The 15871-nt window shown below is 40.5% G+C and overlaps 1 protein-coding gene across 2 annotated transcripts in view; it reads right to left on the minus strand.

Moving 5' to 3' along the window:
- The window catches only part of LOC149186807 (uncharacterized), a 361700-nt gene that overhangs the window by 57667 nt on the left and 288162 nt on the right, over positions 1–15871 (minus strand). For both annotated transcript variants that reach the window (XM_089411140.1, XR_016255718.1), the window contains one exon: positions 12809–13012. In XM_089411140.1, coding sequence (XP_089267266.1) covers positions 12809–13012 — 204 coding nt within the window. Of the gene's footprint in view, positions 1–12808; positions 13013–15871 lie in introns of those variants that run through there.

Below are 15871 nucleotides of genomic sequence, written 5' to 3' on the forward strand. Positions count from 1 at the left end.
TGGCTACTACCCAGTGCGCCCTCTTTGGTTCCACCATGAACTGGCTGAGGGTGTTGACAGCATAGCAAATGTCTGACCTAGTATTGACCAGATACATCAGGGACCCTATAAGCTGCCTGTATAAGGTGGAATCAACACCCTTGTCTTCTGACGCATCAATCTTCTTCCAGTTGGTGATCATTGGAGTAGCCATGGGTCTACAGTCCTCCATCCTAAATCTTTTCAGAATTTCTATAGCATACCTCCCTTGCCCAAGGAAGATCTCTCTCTTCTATTGCCAAACTTCCAACCCTAGGAAATAATGCATTCGTCCCAAATCCTTCATATCGAATTCTATGGCTAGATTCTTCTTACAGTCCCCAATGAGCCCGGATGATCTTGTCAGAAAGAGATCATCCACATACAATACTAAGATTAGCAGCTCATTCTCTACAATCAGATAGTAGAGATTTGGATCCGCCTCACTCTTGACAAATCCCATCTTCTGCAAGTAGCCATCGATTTAATCATACCATGCTCTAGGTGCTTGCTTCAGCCCATACAGGGCTTTCTTCAACCTGCATACATGAGACTTCTTCTCATGTGTCTCAAAACCCTCTTGTTGTTCAATGTATACCTCTTCTTCTATTACACCATTCAAAAAAACCGTTTTGACATCCATCTGATGAATCTCCCACCCCATCTGTGCTGCAAGAGATATCACAGTCCTAATAGATGTATACCTAGCTATCGGGGCAAAAGTTTCCTTGTAGTCAACTCCTTCCTTTTGAGCATACCCCTTAGCCACAAACCTGACCTTATATTTCTCAACGTTGCGGTCTACAGCGTATTTGATCTTGTAGATCCATCTCGAACCTACCACTGATCTGTCTTGAGGCCTTGGCACTACCTCCCAGACATCGTTCACCATTATGGAGTTGTACTCCTCTACCATCGCATCTAGCCAAACATGATGTTGAGCTGCCTCCTAGAAACTAGCACGCTCCCCATCCTGAGCTACTAATGCCTAATATCTATCTAGTTGTTTTCACTCCCTCTTATTGTTTCTTGGCGCATCGATGAATTCCTCTGCATCTCGCAGAATCTGACGAAGTTCCCTGCTAGTTCTTCCTTTGCCAGCAAGTGCTTCTGTTAGCTCCTCCTCATCCTATGAATCTTCCTGATCCGAGGAAGAATTCTTTACTTCCGTTGGTTGAAGAGGTTTAACCAACGGCTCCTCTTTTGACTGCTCCTCGGAAGGCATCTCATGAGATTTTCTGAAAGCCCTGTCCTCCATGAACTTCACATCTCGTCGAACCACTACCTTCCTGCTCCCTGGAAGATAGATTTTGTATGCCTTAGCATTCTCGCTATATCCCACTAGATATCCTTTTTCCGCAGTTTGATCCAGCTTTTTCCTCTTTTCCTCGGGTACGCAACAATATGCTAAGCTCCCAAATATCCTGAAATGACTAACTTCAGGTGTCTTCCCTGTGAAAATTTTCTCTGGAGTAATCTTGCCCAACGCCCGATGAGGAGTCATGTTCTGAAAATAGACTGCTGTGTTGCATGCTTCTTACCATAAGAATTTTGGCATATCCTGATCATACATCATGGCTCTAGTTGCTTCTACAATAGTCCTGTTCTTCCTTTCTGCTAATCCATTTTGCTCCGGATTGTAGGGAGCTATCCACTCTCTTTTGATGCCCTCCTTAACACAAAAATCAGTGAAGTCCTTATCGACATACTCTCCACCATTATCTGAGCGCAAAACTTTTATTTTCTTCCCAGTCAGATCCTCCACCAGAGCCTTGAACTCTTTGAATTGCCAGAAAACCTCGTCCTTTGTTTTCAGAAAATAAATCCAAGTTTTCCTTAAGTGATCATCAATGAAGATAAGGAAGTACTCGACACCACTCTGTTGATTTGGGGTAGCACCGGATGTTCTCTAGCCACGAAATTTGGTGGAGAGGTTGGGGCACATGAGATCTCCAATACCCAGAAAAGATTTGGGTAGATTCTAAACAGTTCAAGAGATATTAAAATAATGAATATTTATAATGGAGACCCTAAGTCTAAACTTAGGAAAAATAAAATATTAATGTGTATTAATATGAAACTATGTTAAGATGGTCCAAAAGACATGGATCAAGCTAGATCTAGTCTTAGTCGTTGATTAGGGACTTAATCTCGGCCGTTGATATATCAACGAGGAAAGTATAAGAGGAGGCTTGAGGGTCACTTAGAAAATATATTGAGGGAGACCAGTCAATTCAATTTCTGGAGCGAGGTTTGCTGAGAAATTGAACCAATGGTCTAGAGAGCAGTGAGGAGGCAGCAAGTACGAAACAGAGAGACGAGAGATCAGCACAGAGTCAGAAGAGGCAGACGCAGAGCCAGAGAAAGCCACGCAGAGGCAGCAGAGAATGCGCAGAGCTAGAAGGAACTGCGTCATCCACGCAGAGGCTGCAGGAGTGACGCAGAAGGCCAGAGAGGCTGCGCAGAGCCTCAGTAGGCTGACGTAGAGGGTTTCAGGCTGACGCAGAGGTCAATAGGGTCTATGTTGGGTATAGAAGAAGTGCTGGAAATTTGTCTATCTGTGCGTAAGCCAGTTTGGCACCCTGTTGTACTAGAAAATTGTTGAATAATAAAATCCTCCCTTACTGCACCAGTTTTCCCACATTGGGTTTCTTCCGGGGACATTAATCCAAAATAATTGTGTCAATGTGTGCATATGTTTGTTTCTGTATTATGGTGTGATATCTACAACGGTATTTATTTTAATGTTTGTTGAAGTAATTTCATGAATAACTTATGATAAAATAAGTAAGAAAAGTAAATCAGTTATTGCAGTGATAGAATTCTCACATGGTATCAGAGCAAGTAAGCAGAGACAGAAAGGGAAAATCAGTTATGGGTCGAGACCACAATGCAGAGGCATCCACCTCAGGGGACTAACGCATATTTTCAGAAGATTGCACAAGAGAGAGAGATTTCGATTTCTCTATGTTGGCTTCCAGGTTGGAAGAAGAAGTGGTGTGCATGACTAGTGCTGCATCATCAGAAGTATGGTATATAGACAGTGGAGCCTCATGGCATATGACGGGAATCAAGGAGTGTTTCTCGGAATATCGAGAAGAGAAGATGAATTTTCAGATCACCATGGGGAACAAGGCAAAGTGTACTCCAGTAGGAAAGGGTACCATAGTTTTTCAGACAAAATCAGGAGAATGGTTCCGTGCCACAAATGTGCTGCATGTACCAGGATTGGGGATGAACTTACTTTTCGTGTCACAACTACAAGGCAAGGGCTATGACGTTTACTTCATCAAGGAAAAGGTATACGTCAAACACCCGAGTTGGAAAAAGAAAGTGCAGATCGAGATCAAAAGTAATGGATTGTGTAGATTACAACTAGAATCTCCAATGCACTAATAGGCAGTCATGGGGGCAAAGACTTGAACGAACTATGGCACAGAAGGATGGGTCACTTGCACCATGGAGCTCTGAGAATTCTCAAGAGCACTGTAACAGGAGTTCCGGATCTGAGTATGGAACAAGATGATGTATGCAGGGGATGCGCTCTAGGAAAGTATGCGAAGGCGGCATTTCCTAGGAGCAACCACAGGGCCAAGAGTGTACTAGGATTGATACACTCAGATATCTATGGACCTATGTCCATCAAAGCTCTCAGTGGTGCCGACTATTTCCTTACCTTCATTGATGACCACTCGAGGAAAACTTGGATCTATTTTCTAAAAACCAAGGAAGAGGTTTTATGTCGATGCAAGGAGTTCAAAGCAATGTTGTGAAAAGCGCGAGCGGGATTAAATCGGCACGGGGAACGAATCGGAAAAAATCGGAAAAATCGGGAAAAAAGCGGAAAAAAGCGGGAAAAAATCGTTTGGTACAAAAACATTCATTTTTTTTCATTTTTTTTTCAATTTTTTTAATATCTAAACCATCTACAACATAAAATAAATACATTGACACATAAATATGATAGAAAAACTAATATATAAGATGTTTAATATCATTTCTAGCGCTAAAATCACACATAACATTGAATCATGTCCTCAATAGTAAGTCCTGACTCCTGAGTCCCAACTCAGCCTCTAAATATCAACAAAAAATATGATAATGTATCTCATCATGTCATAATGTCATATACAATAAAATGAGGTCTAATCCTATTGATTTCCTCTGCCCCTCTTGCGAGAAAATGCCAGAGCTTTCCCTTTCCCTCTAGATGTAGATGCTAGTGCATGTGCTGGTGGAGATGGCAGTGGAGTCTGATGTGCTCTAGAAGCTGAAGAACTAGAAGTAGAAGCTATAGGAGGTAGACCACGTCCTCTACTGGTGGCAGGGGTAGCCCGAGCAGGTGGTGTCACCTGGAAACATTACAATCTCCCAATCCTGAAATCCTGAAAAACTGATAAGTCTGCTGGATTTTAAATGAAATCTAAAATTCTACTTTCTCCATATGAAATCCAATGAGGCTGGAACCACTCTCAAACATCCTGAGTCATTTCATGGTAATGTTAAAAATTTAAGTAAAAGGATGAAAATGAAGATTAAGGAGAATGTCACTTTTACTTTAAGAATTTAACATTACCATGAATAGCATATCCATACTAGGGCCTAGACTTGATCATTAAGCTGCCCCACTCAAAAATTATTTGTTTCTTTCAAAAAAAATTGCATGAAAAAACCCAAATGACCAAATGAAAAACCAAAAAAAAATTTATAAAATCGTGCTGTCCTGGCAACCCCGAGCTTTTTTCGGAAAAAAGCGCGCTTTTTTCAAAAAAAAAAAAAAGCGCTTTTTCAGAAAAAACGGCAAAAAAATAGCCGCTTTTTCATGTAAAAAGCACAATTAAATCGGGCGCGGGAAAAAATCGCGATTTTTTCAAAAAAGCGCAATTTAATCACGCTTTTCACAACACTGGTTCAAAGCTCTAGTGGAGAATCTGACAGGTAAGAAAATAAAAGTCTTGCACTCAAATAATGGTGGAGAGTATGTCGATAAAGACTTCATTGATTATTGCGTAGAGGAGGGCATCACAAGGGAGTGGACAGCTCCCTACAATTCGGAGCAAAATGGGGTGGCAGAAAGGAAAAACAAGACTATTGTAGAAGCAGCTAGGGCCACGCTGTATGATCAAGATATGCCAAAATTCCTGTGGGCAGAAGCATGCAACACAACTGTCTATGTTCAAAACAGAACTCCTCATCGGGCATTGGGCAAGACTACTCCAGAGAAAGTCTTCACTGGGAAGACGCCTAAAGTCAGTCATTTCAGGATATTTGGGAGCTTAGCATATTGTCGCGTACCCGAAGAAAAGAGGAAGAAGTTGGATCAGACTGCAAGAAAAGGGGTATCTGATAGGATATAGCGAGAACGATAAGGCATACATAATCTATCTTCTAGGAAGCAAGAAGGTAGTAGTACGACGAGATGTAAAGTTCATGGAGGACACAGCTTTCAGAAGATCTCGTGAAATGCCCTCCGAGGAGCAGTTGAAAGAGGATCTATTGGTCATGCCTCTTCAACCAACGGAAGTGAAGAATCCTTCCTTAGATCAAGAAGATTCTCAGGATGAGGAGGAGGAGTGAACAGAAGCACCTGCTGGCAGAGGAAGAACCAGCAGGGTACTTCATCAAATTCTGTGTGATGCAGAGAACTTCATCGGAGAGCCAAGGAACAGTAAAAGAGAGCAAAAACAGCGAGACAGGTATCAGGCGTTAGTAGCTCAGGATGGGGAGCCTGCCAGCTTCAAGGAGGCAGGTCAGCATCAGGTCTGGCTAGATACGATGGTGGAGAAGTATAACTCCATAATGGTAAACGATGTCTAGGAGGTGGTGTCAAGGCCTCAATACAGATCTGTGGTAGGTTCAAGATGGATCTACAAGATCAAATATGCTGCGGACGGCAGTGTTGAAAAATACAAGGCCATGTATGTGGCTAAGGGGTATGCTCAAAAACAAGGGATTGACTATAAGGAAACCTTCGCCCCAGTAGCCAGGTATACATCTATTAGGACTGTGATATCTCTTGTAGCCCAGATGGGATGGGAGATCCATCAAATAGATGTCAAGACAACATTTCTAAATAGGGTAATAGAAGAAGAGGTATACATTGAACAACTAGAGGGCTTTGAGACTCATGAGAAGAAGTCTCATGTATGCAGACTGAAGAAAGCCTTGTATGGGCTGAAGCAAGCACCGAGAGCGTGGTATGGTCGAATAGATGGCTATTTGCAGAAGATGGGGTTTATCAAGAGTGACGCGGATCTGAATCTCTACTATATGTTCGTAGAGAACGAGCCACTTATCTTAGTATTATATGTCGATCATCTCTTCCTGACAGGATCATCCAGACTCATTGAGGACTGCAAGAAGAATCTATCCACAGAGTTCGATATGAAGGATCTGGGACGAATGCACTATTTCCTAGGGTTAGAAGTTTTGCAGCAAAATGGAGAAATCTTCCTTGGGCAAGGGAGGTATGCTACAGAAATCCTGAAAAGGTTCAGGATGGGAGACTGTAGACCTATGGCTACGCCAATGATCACCAACTGGAAGAAGATCGATGCATCAAAAGACAAGGATGTCGATCTCACCCCATACCGACAACTCATAGGGTCCCTGATGTATCTAGTTAATATCAAGCCCGATATTTGCTATGATTTCAACACCCTCAGTCAATTCATGGTGGAACCAAAGAGGGCTCATTGGGCAGCAGCCAAACACGTTCTCAGGTATTTACAGGGAACAGTTGATTATGGGCTCTTATACACCAAGGGGAAGGATATCAGGTTGAGTGGATTTACTGATGCAGATTGGGCAGGAAGTTCAGGGCATTGGAAAAGTACCTCTAGGTACTGTTTCAACATTGGATCAGGAATGACCTCCTGGTGCAGTAGGAAACAGAAGTCCATGGCTCTAAGCTCAACTAAGGCAGAATATATGGCAGCAAGCACAACTTCGTGTGAGGCCATATGGCTTAGAAAACGGCTGGTAAACCTATTAAGAAGAAATATGGAGGCGACCAAGATCATGTGTGATAATCAGAGTTGCATCAAACTCTCTGAGATTCTAGTATTCCATGATAGGTCAAAGTGTATCGATATCCGGTGTCACTTTGTCAGAGATTGTGTCCAACGAGGAGCTGTACAGTTGAGCTACACTCCTACAGAGGAACAAGTGGCAGATATCCTCACCAAGGCCCTTGGAAAGTCAAAATTTGACTACTTCAGGGAAGAGATGGGGATGGTAAAGAACCCCTTTCAGAAGTCATGTGTTAGCAGCACGAATGAACAGGGAGTTGCAGGGTAGATGCAGTGTTGGGAGAAAGGACCAGCAGCAGCACAGATGCAGAGGAGTTCTCATACAAATGCAGCAATGGCAGTAGCAGAGTCATGGGCAGCAATACAGGATGCAGTAGTGCAGAGGATGTTGGGCAAGGAGGCTTAACATCAGCACAAGGACCGATGCCGGATTATCAGGGTGATACTCAGTGAGGAGTATTACTAGAGCACAGTCCTTGCTAAGAGGGAGTGTTAATTTGGGTTAGCATCGGATGTGCTCTAGCCACGAAATTTGGTGGAGAGGTTGGGGCACATGAGATCTCCAATACCCAAAAAGGATTTGGGCAGATTCTAAATAGTTCAGGAGATATTAAAATAATTAATATTTTTAATGGAGACCCTAAGTCTTAAATTAGGGAAAATAAAATATTAATGTGTATTAATATGAAACCGTGTTAGGATGGTCCACATGACATGGATCAAGCTAGATCTAATCTTAGTCGTTGATTAGGGGCTTAATCTCGATCGTTGATTTATCAACGAGGAAAGTATAAGAGGAGGCTTGAGGGTCACTTGGAGAATATACTGAGGGAGACCAGTCAGTTCAATTTCTGGAGTGGGGTTTGCTAAGATATTGAACCAGTGGTCTAGAGAGCAGTCAGGAGGTAGCAAGTATGGAACAGAGAGACGGGAGATCAGCGCAGAGCCAGAAGAGGTAGACGCAGAGCCAAAGGAAGACACACAGAGGCAGCAGAGACTGTGCAGAGCCAGAAGGGCCTGCGTCATCCACACAGAGGCTCCAGGAGTGACGCAGAAGGCCAGAGAGGCTGCGCAGAGCCTCAGTAGGCTAACGCAGAGACTCAGTAGGTTGACGCAGAGGTCAGTAGGGGCTACGTTGGGTTCAGAGGAAGTGCTGGAAATTTGTCTATCTATGGGTAAGCCAATTTGGCACCCTGTTGTACTAGAAAATTGTTGAATAATAAAATCCTCCCTTGCTGCACCGGTTTTCCCACATTGGGTTTTTTCTGGGAACATCAATCCAAAATAACTGTGTCAATGTGTGCATATGTTTGTTTCTGTATTACAGTGTGATATCTGCAGCAATATTTATTTTAATGTTTGTTGAAGTAATTTCATGAATAACTTATGATGAAATAAGTAGGAAAAGTAAATCAGTTGCTGCAGTGATAGAATTCTCACACACTCAAAGCTTTAGTGGACATAGGTCCACAGATATCTGAGTGTACCAATCCTAGTACACTCTTGGCCCTGTCTTTACTTCCAGGAAATGTTGCCTTGCCATATTTTCCTAGAGCACATCCTCTGCATACATCATCTCATTCTATATTGACATCCGGAACTCCTGTTACAGTGCTCTTGAGAATAATCAGATCCCCATGGTGCAAATGTCCCATTCTTCTGTGCCATAGTTTGTTCAAGTCCTTGTCTCCATGGCTGCCCATTAGTGCCATTAGTGATTCTAGTTGTAATTTGTACAACCTGTTACTTTTGATCCCAATCTGCACTTTCTTTTCCCAGCTCGGGTGTTTGACATATACTTTCTCCTTAAGGAAGAAGACGTCATATCCCTTGCCTTGAAGTTGCGACACGGAAAGTAAGTTCATCTCCAATCCTAGTACATGCAGCACATTGGTAGCACGGAACCGTTCTCCCGATTCTGTTTGGAAAACTATGGTACCCCTCCCTACTAGAGTACACTTTGCCTTGATCCCCATGGTGATCTGAAAGTTCATCTTCTCTTCTCGATAATCTGAGAAACATTCCCTGATTCCCATCATATGCCAAGAGGCTCCACTGTCTATATACCATACTTCTGATGATGCAAAACTAGTCATACAAGCCACTTTTTCTTCTAGCCTGTAAGCCAACATAAAGAAATCAAAATCACTTTCTCTTGTGCATATTTCCGAAAATCTGTGTGAGTCCCCTGACGTGGATGCCTCCGCATCATGGTCTCGACCCATAAGTGATTTTCCCTTCTTGTCTCTGATTACTCCCTCTAATACCATGTGAAAATTCTATCACTACAACATCTGATTTATTTTGCCTACTTATTTCCAATAAGTTATTTATGAAATTCCTTCAATAAACATTAAAATAAATTCTGCTGCAGATATCACACCATAATTCAGAAACAAACACATGCACAAGAATCAACACATCGACACAGTTATTTTGGACAACAATCCCTGGAAAAACCCAATGTGGGAAAACCGATGCAGCAAGGGAGGATTTTATTATTCAGCAATTCTTTTGTACAACAGGGTGCCAAAATGGCTTACCCAATAGAGAGAAAAATTCTCCAGCACTTCTCCCAGTCCCAACGTCAACCTGGCTGACCTCTACGTAGCTTCCCGACACTCTGCGTCAGCCCCTGCTTGTCTGCGTCAGCCCTGGGCCTTTCTGTGTCACCCACACAGGCCCTCTAATGATCGCGCAGTCTGATGTTGCCTCTACGTCTGCCTGATAGGCTCTGCATCTACCTCTTCCGCCTCTGCGTTGGTCTTCTGGTGTTGATCCTGACTCTCTGTTCCGTACTTGCTGCCTCCTACTGCTCTCCAAACCACAAGTTCGAATTTATCAGCTAACCCTGCTCCAAAAATTGTACTGACTGATCTCCCTCAGTGTATCCTCCAACTGACCCTCAAGCCTCTTCTTATACTTTTTCTGTTGGTCCTTCAACGACCGAGATTAAATCTCTAATCAACGACTAAGATTAGATTTGGCTTGATCCATGACTTTTGGAACCTTCTAACCCAGTTCTATATTAATACCCATTAATATTTTATTTTTCCTAAGTTTAGACTTAAGAACTCCATTAAAAATATTGATTATTTTAATATCTCCCAAACCGGTTAGAATCTGCCCAAACCGTTTATGGGTCTTGGAGATCTTATGTGCTTTAGCCTCTCGACCAATTTTCATTGCTAGAGCACATCCGATGCTACCTCAAATCAACACCATTTTCATGGGTGCATGCCTGATCTTTTCATCATCATTGTTAACACTGTAAATCTCAAAATATTCTTCCGCTTGATTAAACCAAGCGACACTACATTTCTCGTTACCGTCAAATTTGGAGAGCTCCAGTTTTGCTCTTCGTTGATATGTAGCTACCAGTGTAGTGAAGAAAGGGTATTGATTCGAGAACTGCATATTTGAGTATTGATTCCAGAGTTGCATGTTTTGAAAATTCGTGTTACTATTTTGTTGATTGGGCATGGAAGATGCTTTTCGAAACTCAAGGGTCTCATGTGAGTCTGATGAGTTTGATGTATCCGAAGAATTTGGAAGTTGATTAGCTTCGTTATTCTGGGGTATTTGATCAGGTGTAATCTTCAACTTGTCACAAATACAGGTCAACATCGCCATTGCTCAATCATGAGCTATTGATGCTGCATTATGATTTCGATCCACCTTATTTGAAAGGATTGCATGATCCCTTTTAAATTCGTTACAATTTTGCTTGAGTTGATTCTCTATTCTCTTTGTTGAATTCTAGAGTTCCTCGATTTTTTCGGCACACCCATTAACCTTAGTCTCAAGCTCCACCATTTTTTGTTAAAATCGTTCATCATCATTGATGATGACATTGATCGAGTGTGTGGTGATGTATATTTATCCAGCTTAACCTTCTTCCTCAACTTGAACCCCCTTTTTTTATAGCTAAATAAGTTTTTTTTTTAATTAAATAATATTTTTTTTTAAATAATTAAATTATATAAATATATATACTTTTTAATTCAAATATAATTTAATTTCAATTTATATCTCACTTCATGATTTTATAACTCCTATATAACATAAAATGAATATAACATAGGCAATAGCGTGGATAGGCGGAAATGTGGTGGAGTACAACTTGCGGGGACCAATCGACAGTCAAACGAAGGTGGCAGTGGCATGGTGGGACGGTTTGAACAGTGGTCCGGGACAGTCGACGACGGGGAGAAGTGCGTTGGAAAGTGTTGGAACCAGGAGAACGACAAGGAACGGGGTTGTCGACACAGAGAATTGATCCAAGAAAATGCAATGGCATTGAAAAAACACAGCGATCAGGTGGAAGTGTGTCAGCGTAGACGGGTGGCGTGGTGGGTCGGGGTTCAGATAGTGAGTTTGACCGGCGGATGAAGTGGACACAGTAGAACAGAAGAGAGAAGAATGGTGACAGGGCGTGACTAGTGCAGCAGTGAACTGAGGAGCGACCCACTCTAATACCAAACTGAGCAACAATGTCCAGTGTTAGACATAAATATGTATTTTTATTGATGAATGAATGATGATTTTACATAGAAGGGCCCCTAGCTTATATATTGCCTCAGGTGCCTCTTGGCGAAAGGGAATGACCTAATAATCGTGCCCTTTTGCCTAATTAACCTAAAATTCCAAACTTATTACTTTTTTACATAACAGGTAGTGATTTTGTCTTCCCTCTAACAATGTTTCTCATCTAGAAATTGCTCAGCATTCTTCTCCTTCTCTTACACATTGAATGAGCTGCTGCACCAATTTTATTATTGATTTCCAGTACTCCCAAACAACTATCTTCATTTGGTGAATATAACTTCTAACATGAAGTGATTTTCTTCATAATTGGTCCACTGAACATCTTTTAAGTCAGCACACTCATCTTTTGCGTGCACACAGCTTTTATGAATCTTTCTAGCTTTTTGATTTCATAGAAGGTATATTATTTCAAGAGTTACGAATTTTAGAGATCCTGGAACCAACATTAGAAGGTATATTATTTCAACAGCTAAGAGTTTTAGAGATGCTGGAGCCAATATTAGAGGGTATATTATTTCAATAGTTACGAATTTTAAAGTTCCCAGAGTTAATATTTAATTGATTAAACGAAAATAAGTATGATAACCATTAAACAAATAAGTATGATAACAATACACATGTACTTAGCATTTATTGTAACAATCATCATCCATTTACCCATCAATATTTCATTCTTCTATACCAGTATTCATGATAAATCCTAAAGCGGTCAATCTTTTAATTGAACTGGAAACACCAGTATGGTTATTCAAGAATCAAAACAGATCAATAGAGAACTAAATAGGATAAAATGTAATTGCACAAACCTGTATCTCATAGTCATGGGAAAAAATGTGCAGTAAACATCAAATACCTTTAACTTCGAAGCAACTCAGATCATGCAAATGAATGGAAAGACTGCATATTGACTAAGATAACACAAAGGTAATGAACTGGAAGAGATGTAACCTGAGTATGTCCTAAATCTAGAGGAACTGTTTGTTTTCTTTGAGAATAAAAAATATTTGAGTTCTTTCTCTCAATCTAATGTGGCAGTTTCCTTTCTTTTGATAACTTAAAAATGTTTCAGTTCTCCTTATGAAATGTATTGTATTACAAAACCTTTCTAGATTTAAGAGAGAACTATTCTGATGCTAGAAATTTTGACAGCAATATGTTCAAAGTCAATCATGACCTATCAACAACATTAGAATAAAAACTGAATAACTTACTTCCATATGGAGCTCTCGATATGCATCCATGAGTGGGTCATAACAATATGCTGCCATCAAAGCAGTATTTTTTTTAATCAAGTGTGAATGTGCATCTTCAATGTAATGTATTAATTCTTTCTTCTTTTCCTCCACCTCTGGGATACCATATTCCTTTGTCACCATAATATACTCTTCTAATAACTTCTTAGAAATCACTTCTGCCTGCAGAACATTAAAGTTTTGAGAATTTCTGCTGGCAATATCAGGTTGTCTAACACTATTTTACTAAGAGACCCAAGATGCATTCAGTTAACCAGTTGCTTGAATAATGTTTGTATGAGAAGCTTCATATAAGAGTGAAATCAAAATCATTAAAAATGAAGAAATTGTAAGATCTTGTAAGATGTTTCCCATTTGCTTTCAAGACCCTAAAGCGAGTTCTGAGCTGAACACAATTTTAACTTCTTATGGAATCATAATAGCTAATTATAAATGATACATGACATAATAAGTATTAAACTTTAGAGGCACTGTGGCTTTGTTTATGCGAAATAGAACAAAAACCCTAGTAGTTGGAAACTGCAAACAAAAGGAAAAAACATATCCCCCCTTGAAAACCATGATGTTGCTGTGTCAAAATTATCTCAATGGTTGCTGAGCACCAAATATGATGAAAGAACAGGACTGCTGAACAACTGACAAGTATAGCATTATCATCCTGTGTCAGACTCTAAGCCAGCCAGGTACAGACTACTACCATATGGTAAGTCTGTTGTTACCTTCAATGAAACTAGTGGAAAAGGTAAAGAAATCCAAACAAAGTTGTCTCATTCAAAGGAAGAAACTCCATTTTTTTAATTTGTTGGAGGTTGGCTGGTTGTTTATTTCATTGGTCTATGAACATTTAATAAATATATGCATCCAATCTTCAACAAGAGTAAAATCAGCCTAGTGGACAGTTAAGTCCCCAGTGATTAGTAGGCTTATTAGGGTCAAGGCATTCGTATTAAAGCTAGACCTCACAAAAAAAAATCCGTAGAATTGGTTTCCTTTGAACATCAGCATGTTCTCAATTAACACGAAACAGAGAAAGCAATCACAAAGACTAAAGAAAGAAAGGGCAGAAGGAAGATGGATATTGTACTAATGTCCATTTTGTGACTAAAAAATACACAATTGTCTAGCAAATACAAATATGCTATTTTTAAGAAAGGGCAAACATTCACAAACACTGATATGAGCACATCATCAACAATGCAAGAAGATACTAACACACAAGAAAGTGCAGAAGTGCAAGTATGCAAGTATGTGAAGAGATCACCAAATTGTACACATAAGGTACATTATGTTGCTGCCTAATCTGTGAAAATTCCTTGATTGCAATTACTCGATATTATTCTCCTAACTGTTAGCAGTTTAATTCTTTAGGCCATTAATGAATAATTCACATTTACAATCTTCACCATAAAAATACTTTACGGAAATTAAAAACTAGGAACTGAGAAATAGATGCATACACAATAAAAATTGACACTAATATTTTTGGACTAACGTCCCCGGAAAAACCCCAAAGGGAAACCAGTACCGCAGATGAGGGTTTATTTTATTATGCAGCAATTTGGAAATTATACGACTGGATGCTCAACTGGCGATCCTCTGGAAATGTAATGCCAAAATCAACTCAAGAAACTTTCTCCCTATTGCAATCAATTTGGCCTCCCTCTAGCCTACCTGAACCCTCTCACTAGCAACTTGGCCTACCTGGAATTTGCACTGCTTGGCCTCCGAAATTTGTATTGCCTACAATTTTACTCTAACTGAGTCGTCCAACCTTCCTCTGCCTCTGGAAATGACTCACTCTGCTTTCCTGGTGATCTCCCGGCCTTCAGCAACTGAAACGGCCCTCTTTCCAGCACTCGCACTAAGGTTTCTAGTTGCTCGCACTGGCTTCTTGGCCTCCCGTTTCCCACCTCTCCGGAAATTGAAAAGTATTGGGAAAGTTTCCTGAATTCTCCTCTGTTGCTCCCTCAATCACTGATGCTCTACTTCTTTTGCTTGAACTCTCTTCCTTGTTAAATCACTACAACTAGATAGCTCGATTTGCCAAGGCTCTTACTCTCTCTCTTATATCTTTCTCCATCCCATCAACTTTCTCTTATAATCTCTTGTTGGAGCTTCAACGACCATGTTTAGATCCTTATCGACGGCTAAGATTGTTATGAAACCAGCTCACAAAAGGATAGAAAAGAGAGATCCACGCCTTAGAATTCAGCCTCTTCGAGGGGGCAACCTCCTTTACATTACATAAATGAACAATTCTTCGATGATACAAATGAAAAGACCTCCTTTCTATATATAGGAGTCTAAGGGGTCATAACATAATCAAAGCCGACATAACAATAATAATGTAAGGGCACAATAATAACAATAGTGGGCTTCTATGGGGCACAATAGTAACAATATGGGCACTACATGGGTACATCAATATAATAAGTGGGTTATACTAATAACAATAAGGGGTTACACTAGTAGTATAGGAGCCTAACATGCCCCTCTCCTTCAAAAAGCGTTGTCCTCAACACTTGAGTAGTTCTTGATGCTTCTGTATAAAATTCTTGTCCTCCCATGTGGAATCTTCAGCGGGTAAGTTCTTCCACTTGATGAGATACTCTGAAATTGATCGATTTCATAGCTGTCGGGTTCTTGTTTCCGTGACTGCTCCAGGTTCCAATATGATTTTTCCTTCCTTTTCAATTTCTGGCAATATTGTTTGAATTGGGATTTTTTGCAACTTTTGAATAAGTGGCAATACTTCTTCATCCTTCTTCCATTCATCTCTTGCTTCGTTTATCCAATCTGGTTGGATAATAGAAATAGCATAAAACAATGCTTCCACATCCTCATCCTTGAAGAGTCTTCCCATTCGGTAAGGTCGCCATTTTTTAAGTGCATGTAGTATTGCCAACGTTTCCTTCTCATAAATAGCTTGCTTGAGATGTAGCAGTAAAAATACCCAATCACCTACATCAAAACCTTTTTCACTATGATGTTTATCTACCTGTTGTTTCATTTGATTTTGCA

This window comes from Pinus tabuliformis, chromosome 3_1 (genome assembly GCF_031772625.1).
Source record: "Pinus tabuliformis cultivar Carrire ecotype Pingquan chromosome 3_1, CPIR1, whole genome shotgun sequence".
Classification (NCBI taxonomy): domain Eukaryota; kingdom Viridiplantae; phylum Streptophyta; class Pinopsida; order Pinales; family Pinaceae; genus Pinus; species Pinus tabuliformis.